The 17,864-nt window shown below is 44.2% G+C and overlaps 1 protein-coding gene across 1 annotated transcript in view; it reads left to right on the top strand.

Moving 5' to 3' along the window:
* The window catches only part of PID1 (phosphotyrosine interaction domain containing 1), a 130,756-nt gene that overhangs the window by 69,404 nt on the left and 43,488 nt on the right, over positions 1-17,864 (top strand). Inside the window, exon 2 of the mRNA XM_082249328.1 lies at positions 10,527-10,673. Coding sequence (XP_082105454.1) covers positions 10,527-10,673 — 147 coding nt within the window. The remainder of the gene's footprint in view (positions 1-10,526; positions 10,674-17,864) is intronic.

Genomic DNA, 17,864 nt, shown 5'->3' with positions numbered 1-17,864 from the left:
GTCATTTGTTAAATTTTTTTGCATCACCATCATCAGGGGTACATTATAAAAACAGAGTATGTCTAGCTCCAGTGATTACATGTACTTAAAACGAAAGACCTGTTTTTAAGAGGGTGGGACTAGCTATGCAAAGCATTTACTAGCTACAGGGGGAGGAAGGAACAACAAACTACAATGCATGTTTAACATGAGATGACCATTTCATATTCCTGTTGATCACACTGCATGCTTTAAAGAAATACATTTAGGGCCCATTCAGACCACCTTACACATTGCAACGCTTATTAAATGTGTTGGTGAGATGCAGTGCATGTTAGTGCATGGTTGTGCCCAGCAGGACATGTCGTTCAACAGGTGCGTTAGGGCAGGGATTGACAAATTTTATATGAAATCTAGGAGCCAGCTAAAAAAGTTAGGAGCCAGTTTTTTTTTTTTGTTTTTATTTTCATGTCGAATGGCCGGCTTCTGTCAGACCGACTGCCATCCAAACGGGCCCAATGGCGGCCAGTTTTTAATGTACCGGCTGATGTTGCCGGGCATTGGACCTGTGTGTACTTGGTTTACTTCCTCTGAGAGATATTTAAGGAACACTCCAACCACCATGACCACTTCAGTGATTTGAAGTGGTCATGGTGGTAGGAGTCAGAAATCCTGCACATGCTGGGATATTTAGTCATGTGCTGGGGGGCTAGTTGCACCCCCAGCACATGTGACGTACTGCTGGCTGGTAATGCTGGTAGAGTGTGAGGAGCAGCGCTGGAGGAAGCATGCAGAGCCGATGCTTCCTGTATCTCTCCTCACAGGCGGAGTGCATTTGATATCACTCCACCTGTGACAGGACGGAGCCGGAACTAATACAGGAAGCATCGGCTCCGTTCTGTCACAACTGACAGACAGCGGGGACATCGTGCGGGTGTCGGGGAGGCACCCGCACCTCACGGGAGACTTGGGTTGTCTGGCGACAAGACATCTGCCGCAGTGTAGCCCAGGTGCCAGGCCACTAATTCTAGTTGCCAATGTGACCTGGCGCCTGGGGTTTGTCGAGCCCTGCATTAGGGTGCCATTTAGAATAAATAGCGCACATCGTACTAATGTATTTAATGTGTGTTGATGCATGTTATGGTTTCAATTAACAAACTGAATTGGTTTGTGTCTTTTTTTTTTTATATTCACCGATATCTTTTATACCTGGCTACTACTTGTACTACTACAGGAGTCTTCCCTGTTTACGGTGTTTTGGTGGTTGAAAAATGTAAATGAGGTAGAAACAAACGGTACAAAATACTGTGAAAATGTATTTACCGTTTGTTGCAGCGTTCAAATCTCTCCAGCAAGTTAAAGTAAATTGCACGTCCGGTCTTGAGTGTCTGGGGGGGGGGGGGCGGGGGGGGAGAAACTTGTTGACATTATTTAAGCTGATTACACTGGAAAATAACCCACTATGTGGTTTCTTGTGGTATGGGCAAAGGTCAGCATAGTAAAAATTCATGAATATGATCCCTGGCAGTAATTGTGTTAAGGAGCACAGAGTATTTGCATAGAAATATTTGTTTTGCTGAGCAAATAATAAATTGTATTTCTCCCACCATCCAACGAATAACTCATATCCTTCTGACAATCTCTATAACGCAGACATTTTAAGAGAAGACATTGATTAGAAAGCTGATGTTATTGATTAGCATGCTACTTTGTCTTTAGTCTTTATTACTAGAAGATGCAAAGACTTCTGAAATAGCAGTAGTCATTGAGGTACATAGATTTTATTTTTAAACACCATGCTGGATTGATTCATCTGTTCTCTTAAATTCTAGGAACAAGAGCATATAAGTGGGAAGAAGAACCCTGGGTAACTGTAGCATAGATAGCACATGTTGCCCATATGTGGATTTTTTTTTTAAAAAAGTCCTTTCAATCTTCTAATGCGGAACAGGTAGACCTGCATTTGGGAGTATTTTGTGAAGCTGCCAAAGAGCCCCAAGAATTTTAGGTGCCCATTTACATGAGATGTGGGTGGGAGTAGTGTTAGGACCCCATCCACTTTTACATCAGAACTGACATGCAGAACACGGTTTCCATTCCCCCCTAAAGTCGTTTGGGCAATAAGGGAAGAAGGTGCCATCTTTGTAACCACAGTTGCTTATTATGAAGTCTGGTTTTTCTAATGGAGTGTACAGTAGGAGCTGTTTCTTTTCAGACTGTCTGCTCTTAATAGAGAACTTTTTGAGGGGAGTCACTGATCTGACTTTTTTTTTTTTTCTTGTAAAATTTTAAGCTTGATCTATTGAGCTCTGTAAATTAGCTTTTTACAGCAGAGCCAAAACTGAATGTAAAAAGGAGCGTGAAGTTCTTCATTCTGGCTGAATATGAAAATATTTAATATAAATATTTTCATATATACATGTCTACTTTTCACTCTTAACTAAAGAAAAACCTATGCAAAACCATTGTTTTGTTCTCTTCAAAAAATGAAGACTTCAAAATACTCACCATTAGAAAATAGCTTGGGGTGTTTGCGTTCCAAAATATGGTAATTTGTGAGGGTGTTTCCACTGTCGTAGTATATCAAGGCCTCCAAAAATGTGATAGTCGGTCAGGAGATTAGAGGTGTAATTTATGTCCCTGGAATTCCTGAAGGGGTTCATTGGATTTTAGGACCCCTCTATAATTGGCTGTAAAAAAAAAAAAAAAAACACGCATGTGGTATCACCAGATTTAGGAGGGGTAGCAGAATGTGTTTTGGTGTGTAATTCTTAGTATTCTTAAGATGTGTTAGAAATATTTTATTACTTGACAATTTTATGAAAAAATAAAAATACTTTCTCCCAAAACGTGTAGTAAAATTACATTTTCAAAAGACTCCCTATACCTTTTAGAAAATCCCTTGGGTGTTTCCACTGTCCTGGTGCTCCACTGCCTCTAAAAATGTGATCGGTAGTCAGGAAATTAGATGCGTAATTAATGTTCCTTAACCACCTCCCACCCGGGCCATTGTAGATATACGGCCGGGCGGGAGTCTCGTCCTTCTGAATGGACGTTCCGGAATGTCCTTCAGAAGGAGAGAGATCGCCCCGCCGCGCGATCTCGATGTGCCTGTGTCCCTCGGACACAGAGCAACATCATTTGGCAGGAGGGCCCTGTGATTGGCCCTCCTGATCACATGATGGCTGTGTCCAATCACAGCCGTCATGTAATGTAAATAGAGCCGTTGTAACGGCTTCGATCTCTTCTCCTCCTGACAGATCCTGTCAGTGAGAAGAGGGATGATCGGTGCTGCTGCGGGTGTGATCAGTGAGTATTTCTAATTACTCACTGATCACAGGGGGGGTCTGTGCTGGTAATCAGAACATTGATTACCAGTGCAGCCCTGGGGGTGGGGGGGGGGAGGGGTGCCACTAAGCCACCAGGGATGCCCACCCATGACCAACAGGGATGCCCACTATGGCCACCAGGGATGGCAAGCAGGGCTCAGAGAGCCCCCCAGTGCCCTCCCTATCAGTGTTGCCCACCAATGCCATCTATCAGTGCTGCCCACCAGTGCCGTTATTGCCATCTATCAGTGCCGCCCACCAGTGCCCATTATTGCCCACCAGTCATGCCTATCAGTGCCGATCATTGCCGCCCAACAGTGCCACTTATCAGTGCCGCCAATCAGTGCCCATCAGCGCTGCCTATCAGTGCCCACCAATGCTGCATATCAGTGCTATCTATCAGTGCCACATATCAGTGCCCATCAGTGCTGCCAATCAGTGCTGCCTATCAGTGCCCACCAGCGCTGCATATCAGTGCTATCTATCAGTGCCACATATCAGTGCCGCATATCAGTGCCCATCAGTGCTGCATATCAGTGCCACCCCATCAGTGTCTCCTCATCAGTGCCTGTCAGTGCGGCATCATCAGTGCTCATCAGTGCAGGAAAAACGTATCTATTTACAAAATTTTATAACCTAAACAAAACTTTTTTTTTTTTTTTTTTTTTCAAACTTTTCAGTCTTTTTTTTATTTGTGCACCAAAAAAGAAAAAACCTTGACGGTGATCAAATACCACCAAAAGAAAGCTCTATTTGTGGGGAAAAAATGACACAAATTTGGTTTAGGTACAGCGTTGCGTGACCGCGCAATTGTCATTCAAATTGCAACAGCGCTAAAAGCTGAAAATTGGTCTGGGAAGGAAGGGGGGTTTAAGTGCCCAGTATTGAGGTGGTTAAAAACCAAAATGTCCTCCTTGGTTTTTTTTTTGGCCTCTATGCATCTAGGCTGTGAAAGTCTCACTCGTGGTATCCCCATTCTCGGGAGGCATACTGAATGTGTTTTGGGGTGTAATAAAATAAGTTTAATAAAAATATAAATGCAGCGCCTTCACAGTTCCAATATTGGTGTTCAGAGTTGGAAAAAAAAAAAGCACCTCCAAAAGTGCACTTTAACACGAAGGGTGCTAAAAGATATCCTCCACTGGTAACACAGCACTCGCTGCCTCTTACCCTCAGTTGTGGACCCCCCTCACCCGATAATTGAGCGCTGTTGACCCTCTTATTAAGCATCAACTCCATTCCAAAAAGCCTCCTGGTATCCCTAAATCTTCTAATGCAGGACATTTCACCAAAGGGGGAGGTTCCTCATTCTGGACCTGTTGAGCATTTAGCTTGCAGACTGGAGAACATTGTAGTTTGGCAGGTGTCAGCAGATTCTCTTCTATAGCTGAACAACAAAAAACTCAGCAAGACTTCAAACAACTCGCTATGCCTTACTCCATACCCTGTCAATTTGCCAAAAAGGGGTCATTTGGGGGGGCGTTTGTACTGTCTTGTACAGTACATCAGGATTGATTAATTTTCAAATCTATACTGTCTGTCTCTCTATCTTTCTTATAATTTGTAGACTTTAACTTTCATAGGGACTTTTAAATGTACACTAATTTGGTTTATTTTACCAAAAGAAATGTAGGATAATATATTTTGTCCTAATTTTATGGAGAAAGATTTATTTGCAACATTTTATAAGCGATTTTAATGAAAAGTGTTTACATTTCAGAATTTTATTTTTTATGTATTTTTAAGCAATAAATAAAGCACAGTGGCAATTAAATACCACCGAAAAAAAAAAACTCTTTACAAAAATAGATAAAAATGTAATTTGGGTACAGTATTAAATACCTGAGTATAATTGTCATTCAGAGTGTGACAGCGATTCCCCGCTGTCAAAATACAATATTCGGGCTAAAGCCGGTGGCGCAGATCGTTCGGGAAAAACTTGACAGTCTGGCTGTACACCAGTCTTCTATACGCACCATTTGATGGGGAATCCCTTACAATCTCATTGAGGAAGTAACTGGGGAAAAGGTACCCCCGTAAGAAAAGCTTAACTCCTATTGCTTTACTTCTACTTACACAAAGGGATCTGCCAGAGGCAGATTTGATGACCAGTTTGTATCAACTTCAGTCACAAGGTCCTTCAAAATGGTTTTAGGGTTTCTATTCAAACCTATTCAAAGTCCAAAAATGAAATGGGTAAAACTGCCCAATACTAGACCTAAAACTAGGGATGTATCGGTGCTCATACCCAGTATTTGCACAAGTACGAATGCTCCAATAACGAAACGGATCGGGATGTGGTGCGATTCCTGTCCGAATTGCTTGTGGTTTCCCAATTCGCTCTTGTGTGAACCCAGGCCTAGAGACTTCAGCCTGAGTTCACACTGGAGCGGTATGGAAAACCACATGCAATTCAGACAGGATTTGCACCACCAAATAGCATGCATTTCTTTGCAACCCGATTTGAGCCCATTCATTTTGTATGGCCTCAAATTGCACCGCAAAGGTATCATGCTTGGCGGTAAAAAAAAAATGTATCTGTACAACCCTACCTAAGACCCCCTCAACAGATTTTTGTGTTCCAAAATTCAGGACGCAATCTACAAAATCTGTCATTGCTTCCATTGCTAACATGGGGATTTTCTCGCATCAGTAGACATACAAGATGCCTATCTCCTGTATTTCTGTTTTTTCATTACAACACTTCCTGGGATTTGCTATGGGGGACCAAACATTTTCAATTTGTGGTACAGTCATTTGGGCACTAATCTGCATCCTAAGTGTTCACAGAAGTGCTTGGCTTGCTTTTGGCTATTCTATGAACCCTGGGCATTCATGTCACAGGTTACCTGGACAAACTCCTCCTACTGAAGGACTTCCCTGTAACAAAGGTGGCTGCCAACTTTCAGAGAATGATTGTTTCTTCAAACCTACAGCTGTATAATCTGCTTTCCAAAGTCTGCCGACGCTATGGTCCAGTTCTTGGACCCTCAGGTCGCAATCGCAACCTTCAATTCACTTCTGCATGAGGGTTCTGGGCCTCATGAAGGCCTTGGCAGCAATTTCTTTTGCCATTGGTTTTCCCCAGACCCCTTCAATCTAACCTCCTCAAGACATTGAACAAGCAAATCCAATTTTCGATCACCAAATGCTTCTTTCCAGTTAAGTGATCCACCCTGGCATGGTGGATCTCCAATCCTCCTCTGGACTTAGATTATGGTAACGGCAGATGCAAGTCTTACAGGATGTGACAGTTTACAACTGCCTGACTGGCTAGAGTACATGGTCCACACAGGAGGTAAAACATTTTGAAAGAAAGATTTACCATCACACATGTAAGGCTTCTTTGCCTGGTGTGAGGATAGAACGCTTAACCCTAGGAAATACTTGCTTGTCCTTTTTAGCCATTCTTCAGTCTGGTCATGCTTAACCAGTGTCTGGCACCAAGTGCCTCAAGGGACAGGTTTCAGCTTTATCCATCCTCTTGCAAATACCTCTTGCCTCACAATCCCTTATCAGGACCTTTCTACAGAAAGTTGCTCATATTTCCCCGAATTCCCTCTTGTGTTATCCTGAGGTCACAACCCAGTGTTCTCTGCACCTCAAGAGTCCCCCCCCCCCCCCCCCCTGAACCAATTAGGAACATTCAACTGCTAAGGTTGCCATCACGTCAGGTGTGTTAGAAGCTGTGACAGAACCGCTTGGTACCCCGTCTAGGTGCTTCCTTCCACCGAACAGTGCCTTCTGCCCTCCAAACCATTCAAAGCAGGCCGAGAGCTAATACAAGCCCTTTTTATCCCAAACATCGTACACAGACAAGATGTGAGGTAAACTCCAAAGTAATGACTGTTTATTGAAACTCAGACACATACTTTATACCCCACAGGAGGACATTACCCTCCTGATCGTATTACCCTAACAATACAAACTGTAAACAGGAATAAAATTAACATAGCTAAACAACCAACATATACTATAAACATAGTTAATTAAACAACTAGCCACCTGGGTGACTCTGTGCCCACCCCAACTATTCGGCACCAAGCCCCTCCACCTTGGATACAAAGTACATTACGCATTAGCATAAGGATAAACCTCCCGAGAGATGAGCAGACTGACTGAAACAATAGGTGACTTAATTATTACAATTAACAATGGGAGAAGACACCTAGAAGGCACACTGAGAGATACCTACTTACAATAAGCAAATTATATCAGGATACCCCAGACAGGTTGCTTTTGAGCTGATGAGATTACCATCTTTTGAGTCTCACGTTCTGAAGCAGCCATTGCTGGTTTGAGCCTAGAGACTCCAAATATGTAATATGGGTCCTCTAGTTCCCAGAGTCTGTGTTTTGGGGAAACGTATTTGAATCCAAAGTAAAATTTACTTCAAAGGTTCCTCAGGCACACACCTCCCAAAGTGTAAGGCTCCCTTAAAAGCTAGGGCCCATAGTCAGTAGGCAAGAGGCTAGCCTGCAGTCCCCTCCAAAATCCTGTGTCACAGAAGCTCTTTTTTTTTTTTTTTTTTAAAGTGCATTTCCTTGTTTTGCACAAGATGGTAAAATGCAAGGTAGTGGGGGCCCGAATCTTTCAGGTAGGATGTTGCATTTTGTTTCCAGTTCTACAGTTTTAGTAACCTCATACTCTTTATACCAAGGATAACCTATAAAAAGGGGGAGATCTACATTTGGGCCCCTTTCACACTTGCGGACCGTTCAGATCCGCCTGTCAGTTTTTCAGGCGGATCTGAACGGATGCCCCTTGCATCTCTATGGGGCATCGGATGTCAGCAGAGACATGTCCGCTGACATCCGGTCCGCCAAATCTGGACGGATGGAAACCCTATTTTCCATCCATCAATCGGATGGGATCAAATGAGAACGGACAGCGGGGACCTGACAGCTCTGTCTCCGCACACAGCGCGGAGCTGCCATCCGCCTGCTCAGCGGGGGATCGGCGGATCGATCCCCCGCTGAGAAAAACTGAGTCCGCCGACGGACTCAGTGTGAAAGGGGCCTTAGGGTTCGTTCACATGTAACAGGTGGTGGTAAAACCCTGCAGTTGGCAGTTTTACCACGCCCAATCCCTGGTGAGACAGCAGCCAAAGGTGTACACATGCTGAAGCAGGAATTAGGCCCCCTGTTGCTTTTGGTGGGTGCTGCTGCCTGCCAGTCAAGGCCTATTCAAGTAAATTGGGCCACTCTGCAAGTGCCCCGCAACTGCATGCTTCTGCGGGGTCCAAGGGGTTGCAGATTGGCCTCATTCACTTAATTATGTCATGCTTGGCAGGTGCTACACCCACCAACCATTTGAAGGCGTAAAGGTCCTGCTGCTACATGTGTACACCCCTGGCCACTGCAGTAAAGGGGAATGCAGTTGGGGCAGGGGTGATAACACATTTTAACTATGGGGGTTACCCCCCCCCCCAAACTGCAAAATGTTAATGAACCTTGTTCTGAGCCCCCTATAAGGCTGCTTTCACACTGATGTGCTGCGGTTTTCCTGCACTGTGGTTGCAGCTCAGTGAATCTGCAACCTTCCTGCACTTAACCACAGATTTCTATTATATTCTGCAGGTGTGGTGCACTTTTTGAAAGCAAACCAAAGCTCCTGCATTCAGGAATTTTGGTCGCTCTCAGAAAATGCACCAAACCCGCAGGATATAATAGAATCTATGGCTAAGCACAGCAAACCCACAGGAAAGCGGCACTGCACCTGCTGTGTGAGTAAACTGCAGCACATGTGTAAAAGCATCCCTATACTATTATACCCAGTGTATTTCTTCACATTGACCTGAAAATCTGTTCTTTCCTGCTGCTGGCACCACTGTGGAGACTGCTAGCCAGGTTAAGAGGTGGAGTGCAGTTGGTATCATTCCTAGGACAGGAGCCAGCACTAAAGAGGAAGCATTGGCTTATTGCAGAGCTCTTGTTCCCCACTTCACACTCCAACTTTACAAGTAGTCCCTCTGCGTTGCACTCTGATGCTGTGGAATGGCTGGTCGGCAAGCTCAGACCGCAATCTATTGGTTGCTGACCCCATCCCCCCGCGCTTTAGATGATGGCATTACCGGCATGCCGCAAGGTTTCTTCTATAAATGCTGTGAGAATTATCATTTTGTATACTTTGCTGTCTGCTTGCATGTGTAAAGGTTTAACTTTTTTCCTGAGTTTTTCTTGTCTTTGTGTATATAGGTTACTGTTTGAGCTCTTGTAGAAGCCATTTATAATTGGTGTGAATAGCTAGAATGGTATTTTTCGTTTAATGTTACCTATAAAAACAGATATGCAAGCATAAGCTGTTAAGCTACCATACACTGTTAGAATATCTGACCGTTCCTTTTATCAGCCAAAATTCTAACAATGGGTGGCCCCACCAGCTTGACAAGTTAGTTACTCAAATAACTTTTGTCGAAGGAGCCATACTGAAAATTGTCCGATCAGTGCCTGCAGCCAATCACATTAGCGGTTGTCAGAATAGCCAGGCAATGCCTGCATCGGATTGGCTACAACAGCTATTTGTGTATGGCCACCTTTTTAGTTTGTATTATTATACAGGATTTATATAGTGTCAACAGTTTGCACAGCAGTTTTGTAGAAGTCTTTTGAAAACAACACTGCAGTTTTTGATTAACTAGTAAAAGGAACCATGGAGGTGAGCACAGACATGCCACCTCATCTTGGTAAAAACTGTAACTACTGGGCAAGGTTTTTTTGACCTTCCAATTGTTATTTCTCCTTGGAGAGATATGAATGAGATCTTCACCCATTCCAGAAAGAGTGACTGTCACTTCATATCGTTATATGTACCCCTCTGTAGCCAGCAAGTTAGGTTTTTTTTTGCCTTGCCGACCCTCTGGCTGGTGCAAGGTTAATATTCCTAGGATTACTGCGCAGAGGAGTCTGTACTTTTGTTAGGTCAGAGAGCCCTATTTATGCCTCCAAAAATGTGTTGTGCAGCGTGCAAAATGTGACTGCTGCTGTGGCATGATGAAAGGATTATTTCAACCACTTCAGCAGCTTGCATAAGGAAAACCACATGTGCATCTTGGTCGCTGTTTATTTTTTTTTTTCTTTGCATTGATTGTTACACAATCACAAATGAGCCATAAGACTGTTTGAAGGGGGCTATTGTTTAATTAAGAGGCTTGTTTAGCTACTTCCTTTTCTCCGTTCTTTACTTGTAATCTATGCAATCTTCTGCTTTTGTGCACAGCACTTCCAGACCATGATAAAATCAAAGCTGAACGTATTGACCCTTCGGAAAGAGCCTCTCCCAGCTGTCATATTTCATGAACCAGAAGCTATTGAACTTTGCTCCACGACTCCACTCATGAAGCCACGGCCGCAGGCAGGATGCAAGGTAACATATGCACACTGACGTCTTAATACAGGGGACAAATGTTGGTAGCTGGAATACAGTACATAACCAGGCTTGCTTAGGCGGCAGCTAAGACTGCAATGATAATGTGGTAACTAAGAACAAACAGTCAGTTCTCACCTTTTATTGATCAGAGTGCAGTAATCTCATGTGTCCACAGGGTCCACTGTATTGTGCAGGACTTGGGGGTTTTGGGTTTTTTTACACCCCAACCCTCCAGAAGGAAAAAATATTGGGCTTCCGTTTATCAAAAAAGCATTTCTTTAGAAATCGGTGTTGCTCAATATCAGGTAGCCAGATTAAAATCTGTACTGCAATGTAGCAATTAAAAGAAAATGAATAATTATGGATCTGGGACACCCAAGATGTTCATAAATGAAGTCTGATGTCAGGCTATTTGGCTTCCTCCTGAAAGAGGCAGAGAGATGTGTGTTGTGCGTGTGTGTTATGGTGAGGCATGGACTGGTGTGATTTGGAGCAAAAAAAATCTCATTGGTCGCATTTCATTTTTGCACTGACTTATTGAAGCTAAACACAAAAAAAAAAAAAAAGATGAAATATATTGTAGCATACCAGTTCTTTACACGAGGTGGCTGTATTCCATTTTCTTTTTTTTTCTTTTTATGGATGATTTTCTTTTTATTCTCATTTTGTGATTCTAATAGTAGAACTTTTGCTAGACCTAAGATGACAACACACACTCCTCCCCCCCCTATGTATCAGGACAACAGAAACTTGCTAGGACTACAGAACCCTGCTCCCCTCATTATGTTCATACCATAGAGGGGCATAGTTTTTTGTAGGCTTTGGAGAACAGTGTAATGGATAACCTGCAGAAAGCACAGGCAGTTATCACCTTGCAAGATTTACAGCTAAATCAATTGGCATCATTTTAAATGGATCAGCCCGGATAAAACAAAACACTCCCAATGGTATATGGAGTTGACCAAATAAAACTTTACATACACTGACATGCCATTTTGTGTACCAGATATTGCTTGCATCTGAGGTACTAGGTTATGTTCAATAGACCAGTGTCAGCCAATATTTACTTTTAACAGTGTTACAGAATCCAACATTTTTATGTTTGGCCCCAGTTTACTCAAACCATACCCCTATCCAGTCATATCATGTGTACTCCGTGCAAGGTCCACCCACTGAGGATCACAAATTGGGATTGTTGTGCCCAACCTGGCCATTTTTTTGTGGAAATTTTGTCCTCAGAAAATTGCCTTTTTATCTTTTTGCCAGGTAGAGACACAGGGTTCATTAAAAAAAAAAATTAGCAGAATGACGTGTTGGGATGTACAACCTGTGCCAGGACAATATACTGTACACCTCCCAAACGGATGCATCTAGGGGGAAAATCCTATCATCATTCCTTCTGGATCTAAATAAAGTTACTCATTTTACAAAAAAGACTTGTGTAGGAGTTGCCAAAAATCTAAATGCCGTGTATACTACTTGTGTAACAATATAGAAAGTACAAAATGAAACTGTGTTTGGATTGTTTCCACTATTTTTATTGTAGTTAGCAACATAGTAAAATGCTGTTACTGGGTGCCTCCCAGACCAGAGAAAAGGTTAAACCACTGGCATTTTAAATGACCATATCAGATTTAAAACTATAGCAGGCCTGTAAAATGTCAATATTCTCCCAAAGCTACATACAGGCTACACATGATGCCATGGGTTTCATGACAAGACGTTCCAAAATCCGTTTTAAAATGAGATTTCCAACCAAGTATTACATTCTGTAGTTCTCTTCTCATGTTGCTGTCAGATCCCTGTTGTTGCCCTATGTGATTTGACTGCCATATTATGTCTATAACCAGCAAAGTGCTGCTTAGCAATCAATCAGCTCCTCTGTTTCATGTTTCCATGGCAACTTTGGAACATTTGAGAGAAGTAAAGCTGACTGGTTGCTGGGGTAACACAGACATTTCTTTTCTCAAAATTATGGTCACAGGACACAATAATTGATGAACTCACAGGGGAAACTCTTTATTATACAGCAAGTGTATTATTTATATAAGGTAACTCTGCTGGTTGCATCAATCTGCTATAATGGATCAGATGTTGTTCATTTACTTTGCAGCCTGTGGAAGACTGGGTCACAGATCTATTGATTCTTCATTGTCAGAGCACATTTACATCCTGTTGATAAATTGAGGCACACAAATAAGAGATTGATGTTAGCTTAACTCTTTGTTCTGTATGAAGGATGTTCCAAAATACTATGGAAAAAGTAATTTCTAGCTACTTGAAAGTGGGAGGGATAAAAAAACGTGGAACGAGGCATTTCCACCACATATTTCTATAGGCCAAGTGAGGTAGCCGTGACTTCTGAGGTCCTGTAAATTGAAAAAGCTTCTGTGGTAGATATGGGGTGCTAACCATTCTGAATGCAGTTACCAACACTTTTAAAGAGAAATGGGAATATAACTAGTCCTTCCTTCCTAAGGTGGTTTCTGATTTTCACCTTAATGAGGACATTGTTTTGCCTTTGCTCTGTGCGAATCCTAAGGAGATTGCGTTACATTCTTTGGATGTTGTCAGGGCGATCAGGGTTTACCTGTCGTCCACTGAATCCTTTCGGAAGTTGGATTCTCTTTTTGTCCTTCCCGAGGGACCTCAGAAGGGTATGGCTGCGTCTGCAGCGGCCATTTCAAAATGGATCAGACAGACAATTTTTCAGGCCTATTCGATTAGGGAGCGGGTTCCGCCCTTCCCTGTCAAGGCGCACTTTACCAGAGCAGTGAGTGCATCCTGGGCCTTCCGACATCAGGTTTCGGTGGCCCAGGTGTGCAAGGCTGCGACTTGGTCGTCTGTGCACACTTTTTCAAAGTTCTACAAATTTGATGTTTTGGCATCAGCTGATGCCTCCTTTGGACGCAAAGTTCTCTGTGCGGCAGTACCTTGATGGGGCCCTGGTTTTGCGGGTCCCTGACTTTTGGGATTGTTTTTCCCCTTGTTTTATTTGCTTTCCTGGGTTGTTGCTCCAGTTGAGCTTTTTTGTTATCCAGAGGATACCTTTCTGATCATGTAAGGTTCCTTTCTCTGATGTGGGTGCTGGGTTGCCTTTTGTGACGTTTGCGTTTTCCCACCCCTCATGTCTACACTGCTTTGGGACATCCCATTGGTGAAGACTGTATGAGTGGGCGGCGACTGTCAGAGGACGTAAGAGAAAACAGAATTTTTGTAAAATTCCTTTCTGAGTCCTCTGACAGTCCCCACCCCTCTATTGGGGTTTTTTGGACTTTAACTGCTTGCTACCAAACTGAGTTGGGATGGCTGATAGCAGGGGGGTATTGGACCAGTGGGACAGCCCCCATAGGTAATGACTTTGTTTTTAACAAGTCTTATGCCTAGCTTGCTCCTATGAATAAAAGGTCAATACCCATTGGTGAAGACTGTATGAGTGGGTGGCGACTGTCAGAGGACTCAGAGAAAGGAATTTTACGGTAAGATTTTACAAAAATTCCGTTTGCTCTCGGATCTTCACAAAAGTGTTGGCCCCGGTGCTGGCATTATGTCAGCGAGGAATCTCAGTGCTGGGCTACCTGGGCGACCCTCTTTTGGGAGCAAAGTCCCCTACTGCTCTGATGTACAACGTGGACATCACTATACGGACTCTGACAGAGTTCGGCTGGCTTCTGAATTATCAGAAGTCTGCTCTGGTTCCTTTCACAAAACTGGACCATCTGGTACTGACTCCGAACTCTGCTCTAGCCAGTGTTCCTTCGTCTGGACAAGCTCCAGAAGTTGCATGTTGCGATTCATCTCTTGTTGTCCAGCAGATGGTCATCCCTCTGGACTTGCATGAGGATTCTGGGCCCGATTGGTTTCTATCTTTTGAGGCAGTCCCTTTTTGCACAGTTCCATACGAGGTCCCTGCAAAGGGAGATCTTGGCCAAATGGCACAAGTGTCTGAAGTCTCTGGACAATCAAATCCAGCTGAGCCGAAAAACAAAAGGGTCTCTGATCTGGTGGCTTTGCTCTCCTTCTCTTTCCCAGGGCAAATCTTTTCTCCTCCTGTATTGGACAGTGGTTACCACGGATGCCAGTCTGCCCGTGTGGGGAAGAGTCTTGGGTCAGAACTCCGCTCAGGGAGTTTGGACACGGGAAGAGTCCAGACTCCCAATCAATGTCCTGGAAACCCCTAAGCGATCAAGCTGTGCCTGAATCACTGGTTGGATTGCTTTTAAGGGTGTCCAGTGGGAATCCAATCATACAGGGTGGAACAAGAAGTGTATTGTCAGCTCTGGAGGTAGCAGCAATTTTTCGTGGGCAGAATGTTTGTTTCATTCTGGGCCTCTCCGCCGTACACATTCCAGGGGTGGAAAATTGGCAGGTGTTTTAATCAGCTGTGTCTCTAGTGGGGCACCCCAAATGTGGATCTGTTGGCATCCCGGCTCAACAGGAAGGTGCACAGGTTTGTGGCACGGTCACAGGATCCAATAGCGGATGCCATTGACACGCTGGTGGCCCCCCTGGGGCCAGTATGGTCTGATTTACGCCTTCTCTCCTAAAGCTCTAATGCCGAGACTCTTGTGCAGGATTGAGGTAGAAGGAATCCTGGTCTTTCTAGTGGCCCCGCATTGGCCTTGCTGGTCTGGATACGCCGACCTGGTGAGGCTGGTCACTGACGCTCCTTGAAGACTATCTCTCAGAGAGGATCTGCTGTCCCAAGCGCCAATTTTCCATCCTGCTTTACAGTCGCTGGCTTTGATGGCTTGGTTGTTGAAAGCCAGGTGCTGAAGGACAGAGGTTTGTCTGGGTCGGTGATTCCTACACTACTGAAAGCTAGGATGTCTACTTCTAGGAAGATCTACCATTTGTATGTGGAAAGCGAACATTTCGTGGTGTGAATCGCTTGGTGTTCACCCTCGCTCTCTTTCGGTTGCTCGGGTCTTGATCTTCATTCAAAGGGGGGTTGATCAGAAGTTGGCCTTGAGTACCATTAGGGCCAGGTGTTGGCCTTGGCCGTCTTTTTTTTTTTTTTTTTTTTCCTCAACGACCCTTGGCCATGCACTCCCTGGTGAGTACTTTTTTCAGGGGATTAGTCATCCGACTCCACCAGTGCGGTCCCCACTGCCTCCTTGGGATCTCAACCAGGTGCTTTCTGCTCTAGAGGCCTCCCCTTGAAAATATTCAGGAGATTCCCTTGCTTACTTTCCCAAAAGGTGGCCTTCTTGGTGGCTATCACCTCTGCACGCAGAATTGGCGGCGTTGTCTTGTCATTCCCCTTATTTGGTCGTCCACAAAGATGAGGTGGACGTTCCACAAAGATGAGACAAGGACATTGTGTTGCCTTCCCTGTGTTCCAAGCCAAAACATCCTAAGGCAATTGCTTTTCATTCCCTGGATGTGGTTCGGGATTATTCGGGTGTACTTGGCAGCTTTGGAGTCTTTTAGGAAGTCAGACTTTGCTTACGGATGGGCCTCGAAAAGGACTATGGCTTCATCTGTGACCATTTCTAGATGGATCAGACACAGTGAATCAGGCTATTCGATTTAAGGGTTGGGTTCCTCCTTTCCCTTTGAAGATGCACTCTACGCGGGCGTTCAGTGCTTCTTGGGCCTTCCGTCACGAGGAGTCAGTATCGCAGGTATTCAAGGCGGCTACTTGGTCATCGGTGCACACTTTCGCAAAATTTTATAAAGTAGATGTGTTGCCATCTGCGAATGCCTCTTTTGGCCGCAAAGGTTTTGCAGGCTTGTTCCCTCTTTGGGGGTGTTTTTCAGGTGGGCTCCAGTTGTTGTTGTGGTTGAGCTCCTGGTACCTGGTGGGCTACGGTTTAGCCTTGGGAATTTTTTCTTGCTGTTCCCACCCCTCATGTTTGACACTGCTTTGGGACGTCCCAATGGTTAAGAATATCAGGGGGTCTGTCCGTCACTGAACGAAAGAGAAAATGGGATTTTTGACTTACCGTAAAATCCATTTCTCTGATGTTCATTGACGAGCACAGCACCCACCCCTCTATGGAGTTGTAATACTTCTGACACTGCTTGTAACAAAACTGAGTACCTATAGCAGAGATGGGGGGTATACCCCCTGGTACTGCTCATAGGCGTAGTCAAGTTATTTTTCTGCCTAGTGTCTTACTCCTGTAGGGGGCAGTATAACCCAATTTCAAGAAGATCAGGAGCTGTGTCAATGAACATCAGAGAAATGGACTTTACGGTAAGTCAAAAATCCCATTATTTTATTGTACTCTCCCATGGCATGTAAAAACTTGCATGTTGTTCTATTTCCTGGTCTGCTGTAAAGAAAACATCCACTGCATTCTGACTGCTTGCCATAGGTAGTCTGTAAATTTTGCACTACTGTCGGAGTTGCTAATAAAATCTGAATTTCTTCACCAGTTACTCAATGACTCCTGTCTGGTTGTTGAAATAAGAGAATATATGTAAATACAAGCAATATGTAGATACAAAAAATTCTAGTAGCGCAAAAAAGAATGATAAGCTCACTCCCCAATCACATTCACTGAAAACTTGTAAAGACTGTAGACATAAATATAAAAATAAATATAAAAATAGTCCCAGCATGAATCAGTCCACCAAAGCAGCGTTGAAAAACATATGACAAATAGCGATATTCACACTGATGTATCCCTTGAAAGATCCTAATCGGTGCAGAAATAAAGGATCACCTTGACCACCACCACTGTGCTCTGAAGGGGGGAAGGTAATGCACACTCACCGACTTCACTGGCCCAGTGATTCTCACCACTGAGCAAACAAGCCACAATACAGCCACTACCACTCGGGCTTCCGAATTGGGACCAATCAGACCAAAGACAGGCTCTGCTGCATCCACTTGGAGTTCCGGGATGGGGCCGATAATGGGCTCAATCAAGTAAATGGACATGCAAGGGAAGGAAGGAATAGAGCTCCACTAGTGTGATAACGTATAATACTGGCTTTATTTCAAATTACACAATACATCACACTCACATGACATCAGTTGAAAATTCGCATGACCGGAGGTGTATACCCATCGGGACCCGTATCCTGACTCCACGCCGCGGATCGCGCCTTCCGGGTGCTCACTCTCCTCGTACACTCTGACTTGGTTACGCCGCCTGGCCACGCCCCGACGCGTTTCGTACTTCCGACTTCCTCACGGGGGCGTGGCCACGGCGGTGAGGCAGCAAACTAAATACC

Source organism: Pelophylax lessonae (genome assembly GCF_965119305.1).
Source record: "Pelophylax lessonae genome assembly, chromosome: 3".
In the NCBI taxonomy this organism is placed as follows: Eukaryota; Metazoa; Chordata; class Amphibia; order Anura; family Ranidae; genus Pelophylax; species Pelophylax lessonae.
The sequence above is the reverse complement of the archived record's forward strand: the minus strand, read 5'-3'. Positions and strand labels throughout refer to the sequence as shown.